Source organism: Alexandromys fortis, unplaced genomic scaffold (assembly GCF_014885135.2).
Source record: "Alexandromys fortis isolate MF-2015 unplaced genomic scaffold, M_Fortis_MF-2015_v1.1 scaffold_28, whole genome shotgun sequence".
Classification (NCBI taxonomy): domain Eukaryota; kingdom Metazoa; phylum Chordata; class Mammalia; order Rodentia; family Cricetidae; genus Alexandromys; species Alexandromys fortis.
In genome coordinates this window covers 8,961,470-8,969,085 of record NW_026067901.1, presented here as the reverse complement: position 1 = coordinate 8,969,085, position 7,616 = coordinate 8,961,470, and the positions used below count along the sequence as shown (strand labels likewise).

Genomic DNA, 7,616 nt, shown 5'->3' with positions numbered 1-7,616 from the left:
GGGGGGGGTTGAGACAGGGTTTCTCTGTAGCTATAGCTATGGAGCCTGTCCTGGAACAAGCTCTTGTAGACCAGGCTGGCCTTGAACTCATAAAGATCCTCCTTCCTCTGCCTCCTGAGTGCTGGGATTAAAGGTGTGCCACTACCCCCTCCTTCTAGTTCTTACCTGTGGGATGAAGGCCTGTAAGCATGCTGGGAACTTGTTTTTTGCTAAGTTTCCTATTTTTAGCCAGCATCCCATTATCTCTCCATTTTATTTAGTATTCTTAAATTAGTAACAGGACTTGTTCACTTTTCCTGAGAACGAACTAACTCAAGCATAAGATGTTTCCAGACCACCCTGCCCTTAGCAATCAGGACACTGGCCATACATCTCTGGAACTGTGTAGCTTGAGCCCTTACCCTAACTTCTCTCTGAGCACCTGAGAGTCCATTTTCCCTGGGCTTAGTCTAAGGCAGAATCATTTCCTCTTCCCTTCTCCCCCATCCCATGCCTGAGATGTGACATTGGGGATTAATTTAGAGCCTCTTGCATGCTGGATACTGGGCAGGCACTCTACTACAGAGTTTCTGCAGCCAGCTGCTCTTCCTGCCTTCCTAACTCTCTATTACTGGAATAGGATCTTAGGAGGGAATATCCACAAGATCACATGAGTCATTTGTCACGTTTAAGTAAAATTCTTATTCTTTTTGTAAGTTTTTTAAACTACTAGAGCAGTGCCTATTTGTCAGAAAGTAAGTATGTATAAAGGAAAAACCCTAGCCCTACTTAGATGTAGAATTGTTTTCTTTTGGATAGATGTGGTGGCCACACCTTTATTCTCAGCACTTTAGAGGCAGAGACAGGAGGATCTCTGTGAGTTTGAGGCTAGCCTGGTTTGCATGGTAACTTCTAGTACAGCCAGGGCTTTGTAGAAAGACCCTGACTTAAAAAAAAGGAGAAAAAGAAAAGAATTGGTACCTTTTAGCTCCATCTGCTCTGTTGAACAAGTTGGTTATTCCCTGCTGTGAAAATGCCCTCAAAGCGCAGTCTTTCCTTTGCTTCCTCCCCCATAGGATTTGACTTCTTGCACTGTCCCAGCGTGTTGTATCTGGTAGAGTATCACTGTGGCTTTCACTGCTGCTGACCTAACCTTCTTATGCTGCTCTCTGTGGTCTCCCTGCCCTCAATTGGTCATGTATGATCCTCTACACTAAACACTTGTGCGGGGTTAGAGCCATTGCATGAGGTGGGGCCCTGGCTGCCCCACTTCACAGGCAAAGACATTGAAAACCAGAGAGGTTAGCCAGGAAGGAGCAATCCCAGAACTGACTTAACCCTTAGGCCCCTCCCGCACTCAGCCTATGGGGCCCTCAACACTGCCCATACTGTTCTCATGTCCAAAGGCCCGCTTGTCTTGCAAGTCCTGCTGGGTCTGCATGACTGAAAGCTCGTTATGGCTCTGAAGGTTGCTCCTTTTTATCAGGCTGAGAGAGAGAGAGCACCCACAATCAGTGCAGAACTGTTTCTGGGGGCGTTAGTTGTCTTCTATCCTGTGTGGGCCAGCTGCTAAAGAAGAATCAGTGATAGCATGGAATCACATAGAATGGGCTAGGAAGGGTTATCTTGTCTAGTCATTTTCATTAAATGAAGAGTATATTTTCACATACTAGCATTTCTTTTTTTTTTGAAGATTTATTCTTTTTTTTTAAAGAGGCCATGAATTATTTATTTATTATGTATTCAATATTCTGTCTGTGTGTATGTCTGCAGGCCAGAAGAGGGCACCAGACCTCATTACAGATGGTTGTGAGCCACCGTGTGGTTGCCGGGAATTGAACTCAGGACCTTTGGAAGAGCAGGCAATGCTCTTAACCACTGAGCCATCTCTCCAGCCCCAGATTTATTTATTCTTTATACAGTGTGCTGGCGTGTATGCCTACACACCAGAAGAGGGTATCAAATCTCATTACAGATGCTTGTGAGCCACTGTGTGTTTGCTGGGAATTGAACTCAGGACCTCTGGAAGAGCAGCAGCTAGTGCTCCTAACCTCTGAGCCACCTCTCCAGCCCCCATACTAGCATTTCTTAGTAGTAAATTACTTATATGCTGTCTCACTGATGATACTGTTTCATAGCTTCAGACATGATATTTCTTAGTGTAGAGCAGTTTTGCTCTGTGCTTACTAATTTGAAGTCACAGGAAGCAGGGAGAAGAGGAAAGGCAATTTCCTAAGGAGAAACATGAACATGACTTAGCCTTACTGACAGTCAACAGGGAGAAGCCTGGCAGATGATCATGAAGAAATAATCCAGGAGAAAAAGAAAGATTATTTAAGTCTGGTCTGCTGGTGCACACCTGTAATCCCAGGTTTAGGTAAAGGCACTAGGATAAAGCTGTCCTCATCTACGTAGTGAATTTGAGGCCAGTCCAGGCTACATGAAATCCTGTTTAAAAAAATTAAAAGATATTTATAGAATGGAAGTAGAGTCAGAAAATTTAGAATATTAGAGAACAGGATAGATGTAGCCTATAAAAGATATGTTAAGAACTTTGAGTTCCAGTAATTAAATTCCAGTTGCTACAGGCCTGTTTAGTAATTTGCTCTTTATCATCTGCTTCCTTTCTTTAAAAGTGTGTTTATTTTTAGTTGTGTGTATGTGTGTGTCTGTATGAGAGTGTGCCATGTTTGTGGGTACCTAAAGGCTAGTTACAGGTGGCTCCACCACCAGATATGGGCACTGGGAGTTGAACTCAGGTTTTCTGAAAGAGCAATACATACTCTTAACCATTGAGCTCTCTCTCCAGCCATGACGTGTCTGCTTCCTAAAAGTTGGAGAAGTCTAATTTCACCTCCAGTGCTTGAACTGTGCCCTTTTAGATATCCAAACACAGCCTGTGAGCTTCTGACTTGTGATGTGCCGCAGATCAGCGACAGACTAGGCGAGGACGAGAGTCTGCTGAACCTTCTATATGACTTCCTGGATCAGGAGCCACCACTCAACCCACTGCTTGCCAGTTTTTTCAGCAAGACCATTGGCAATCTTATTGCAAGGAAAACTGAACAGGTAATGATATGTGAAGCCAAATGCATTGGACAATCACTGCTGCCACTGTGAAACTGTCACCAGGCTCTTGAGACAGTATTTTGTTTGCTTAACAGACCACAGATGAACAGTATAAGTGGCTGATATGTGAACTGTTGTTTAAGCGTAGTGACTTTCCAAAGAGGTTTTGTAGCCAGCTCTGGAATAAGCAGTACTTCTTGTCCTTACTGAGTGCTTTGCAAGCCCCAGATCAACATGAAGTCCTATAACATGCCTTCACTATGGAGGGGCCGGAGACATCTACATTTTGAGGTCTTTATGAGTAGCCTGTCTGTGTGGTCAGAATAGTGATTGATTGCTTCAAAGTAAACAAAAGATAATGTTCAGCTCACTGATTAACTAATTAATTAGAATTGGACTTCTGTGGGAAAACAAATTAGCATTTCAGCTGTAACACTGTCCTCCTACCTTATTGTAGTTAGTTGTTTTAATCTTTTGGCTCTTTGGGTCTTACTCTTTGGGGACCCGCCACCCAGCTCCCAAATAAATCACACAGAGGCATATTCTTACTTATGATTGCCCAGCCTTAGCTTGGCTTGCTTCTAACCAGCTTTTCTTAACTTACCCCATCTACCTTTTCCTCTGGGCTTTTATCTTTCTCTATTCTATATGCCTTTCTTTACTTCTTACTCTGTGACTTGCTGTGTAGCTGAATGGTTGGCCCCCCTGGTGTCCTCTCTCCCCCTCTTTTCTTGCTTCTGGATCTCTTCTCCTATTTATTCTCTCTGCCTGTCAGCTCTTCCTATCCTTTCTCCTGTCTTGCTATTGGCTGTTCAGTTCTTTATTAGACTAATCAGGTGTTTTAGACAGGCAAAGTAACACAGCTTCACAGAGTTAAACAAATGCAAGATAAAAGAATGCAATACATTTTTGCATCATTAAACAAATATTCCACAGCATAAACAAACATAACACACCTTAAAATAATATTCCACAACACTTACGTTTAACCTTATATTTAAAATGTTGATGTGAAACCAGGTGGTAGTGGTGCACACCTTTATCCCAGAACTCAGGAGTGAATTTAAGGCCAGTCTAGTTTACAGAGCGAGTTCCAGGACAGTTAGGGCTACACTGAGAAACCCTGTCTCAAAAAACCAAAATAAATAAATAGAATAAAGTGTGGATATGAATAGGGGAAGTATAATGGTGGCTTGTCCCTCCTGCTGTGTTCAGCATCTGTCTGCTCACCTCATTTACCCATTACCATTGGATAATTTAAACACACACCTCAGACATCATAATTTCTTGTGTAAATAGTCTGGTGTGTCTAAATTATAAGGACTTTTTTCTTTTTAATATTAACCATATTGTTTAATCCCATCAACTATCTGTTTAGCAAACAGACTATATGTTGTCTATGTCTTGAGTCCTGGGACTCCAGAGGACTGTCTTATCTCTTCTTTGTCAGACAGCAGAAATGAAGAGTGACAGTGCCATAGCTATATGTATATGTGTGTGTATGTGTGTGTGCATACATATCCCCTTCCCACTTCTGTGTATAATGGTGGTGGCAGTAATGAGGGAAGGAATGTGAGCAGATGCCCTAGTACAAGAAAGGTGCTGTGTCGGGTCTTCACTGTGAGTTTCAGAGAGACCTCTTGTGCCTAGACCTTGCAGCCCAATGGATGGGTTTGTGAATCTCTTAATTTATTACTGTAGCCTGATCATATTCTTTTGCCACTTTCAGATTTTCTTTAAAATTTTACTTTCCCTTTTCTTCCTTTCTAGTGCCTACTGCATTAGAGTGAAACGAAATGAAGTTCTTAAAAGTTTGTATTGTGCTGACAAACATGTAACACATTTATGTGTAATTCAGGTTAAGACTGAAATATTTAAGTTCTGTACTCTTTGCAATAACTACTTTTTCAGTAGATAGCACATAGTTGTTAATTTTCGTATAGCAGTATCATACTGAGTACTACAAATTCTTTTCTCATGTATACATAAGTCGTGTTCATCTTTTCTTATAGAAATACCTGCTTCATTTTGACAGTCCCTTGTATTGCTCTACCAAAATTTGTTGCCAGTCACCCAGGAGTTGATCTGTTCCTAGGGTTGGCAAGCAGGTTGAGCTTTCCTGAAAGAATAGACTGACCCGGAGACAGAACTGTTAGAGGCCAATATTTTTCCTGATTCTCCTTTCCTTTTTTTCTTTCTTTTTTGTTTTTTTGAGATAGAGTTGCTCTGTGTTGCCTTAGCTGTCCTGGAACTTGCTCTATATACCAGACTGGCCTCAAACTCGAAGAGTGAGGGCTGGGATTAAAGGTAGATTCCACCACCACCTGGCTTTAACCTTCTTATTTTCAATCTCATCAGATTATTTTGAAGAAAATTACATATATCAGATAAGATGAGATATACAGATGAAAAATGAAACGTCTTTTATAGTTATAACCACAATACCATTATCACACATAAAATATAAACAATAGGGACGGGCACCAAAGCTACAGAGAAACCCTGTCTCGAAAAACAAAAAAAAAATATAAACAATAATGCCTTAATTTTGTTAAATGTTCTTACAGTGTACAAGTTTGCCTTTGATATCTCAAAATGGTCTGTGTCTCAGTTCAGGTGTTTAGTGCTGGGCCAAAATACCACGACCAAAATCAACTGGGAAGTAGGGTTTATTTTTATCTTAAAGTTCCTATCACAGTCCATCATAGAATGAAGTCAAGGCATAATCCTAGAGGTAGGAATTGTAGCAAAAGCCATGGAGGAACACTTCTTATTAGTTTGTTCCCTCCTGGCTTGCTCAGTTTGTTTTCTTAATACCCAGGACCACACACCCAGAAGTGGCACTATCCACAAATGAACTGGGCCTTCAATCATCAATTAATAAAATGCCCTTGGGCTAAAGAGATAGCTCAGTGGTTAAGAGTACTGCCTGCTCTTCCAAAGGTCATGAGTTTAATTCCTGTCAACCATGCGGTGGCTCACAACCATCTGTAATGAAATCTGGAGCCCTCTTCTGACCTGCAGGTATACATACATGCAGGCAGAACATTGTATACATAATAAATAAATAAATCTTAAAAAAGAAAAGAAGAGAAAAGAAAATGCCCTATAGGTTTGCTGACATTATGGAGGCATTTTCTCTATTGTGGTTCTCACCTCTCAGGTGACTCTAACTTGTGTCAAGTTAACAAAAAACCTAAACATAATTATTGACTCTTTGTCAACCTGACACATAAACATATTACTATTAAACTATAACCTTTTGTTTCTTGTTCATCCCTAAGATTTCATACTAATACCACAATATAAAACATTTCCACTTTGTTTTTGTTTTTGTTTTTGTTTTTGTTTTTTCTTCTTGAGACAGGGTTTCTCTGTCTAACAGCCCTGGCTATTCTGGAACTCATTTTGGAAACAAGGCTGGCCTCGAACTCACAGAGATCTATGTGAGTTTGAGGCCAGCTTGGTCTACAAAGTGAGTTCCATGACAGCCAAAGATGTTACACAGAGAACCCTGTCTTGAAAAAACAAAACAAAAAAAGTTCAGTTAAAATATCTGAAGTTTCTTTTAAAGTTCAAAAGTTCAAAGCTGCTTTAAAATATCCAAAGCCATCTGGGTGGTGGTGGTAGCTCATGCACTTTAATACCAGCAGAGGCAGGTGGATATCTGTGAGTTTGAGGCCAGCCTGATCTACAAGAGCTAGTTCCGGGACAGGCTCCAAAGCTGTAGAGAAACCCTGTCTTGAAAAACCAAAAAAGAAAAGAAAAGAAAAATCCAAGGCCACTATACTGTTGAATTATCTCGAGTCCAGAAATACCAGGCTAGCTACAAGATAGAACAATTATATGTTTTTTTTTTTATTATAAGGGGCAAACTCACAAAACAGGAATGAGAAGTCAAAGCTCACCTGTGTAGTGCAGAAACCACAGAGAGAGAGAGCGAACCCCAGGCTGCCAGAGGTCCTGGGTTCTATTGACCTATAATACTTAATACCTGTATAATTTAAAGACTAAGACTTCATATCAGAATATTAAATAATCTGTAAACAGCTGTGCAGTAAATGAGGAAAATGACCTCAAAATGTAAACAAAGTATAAGTATGTTGATCAGAGGTAGGAATATATAATGCAATATGAAAGTATATACTAAAAATTGTATCAGTATACAAAATGTCTTAAACATAGAAACATGCATGTATACAATCTGACAAAATAACTTTGCATAGGTGTACAAATATTGTAAACAGAAATAACATATAATTTGAACTTATATCAATATACAAAAAATTATACCAGTGTAAATTGTCCATAAATAATAGCTCACAAGTATTTACTCTATTACCCACTATTATTATTATTAGTTTGAATAAGTTCACACTAAATTATCTATTATCCCAATGAATTTTTCCTCTTACTTTTTTAAATCTCTGAGCCTACATAGTTTTCACCCCAACTCTCTGTCTTATACAAGTAATAATCAACCCCAAACAGTGTCCCCAACCCTGAGGATAACTTCATTGGGAAAGGGGACATCATCTTCTTTTTTTTTTTTTTTTTTTTTTTTTTTT

General features: G+C 39.9%; 1 protein-coding gene across 6 annotated transcripts in view; it reads left to right on the top strand.

Moving 5' to 3' along the window:
- The window catches only part of Ppp6r2 (protein phosphatase 6 regulatory subunit 2), an 89,892-nt gene that overhangs the window by 42,653 nt on the left and 39,623 nt on the right, over positions 1 to 7,616 (top strand). For 2 of the 6 annotated variants that reach the window (XM_050130417.1, XM_050130442.1), the window contains one exon: positions 2,908 to 3,048. The exons of 1 other annotated variant lie outside the window; for it this stretch is intronic. In XM_050130417.1, the coding sequence (XP_049986374.1) occupies positions 2,908 to 3,048 (141 nt within the window). Of the gene's footprint in view, positions 1 to 2,839; positions 3,049 to 7,616 lie in introns of all 6 variants that reach the window. 3 more of the 6 variants (XM_050130412.1, XM_050130436.1, XM_050130425.1) reach the window with 2 other exon arrangements.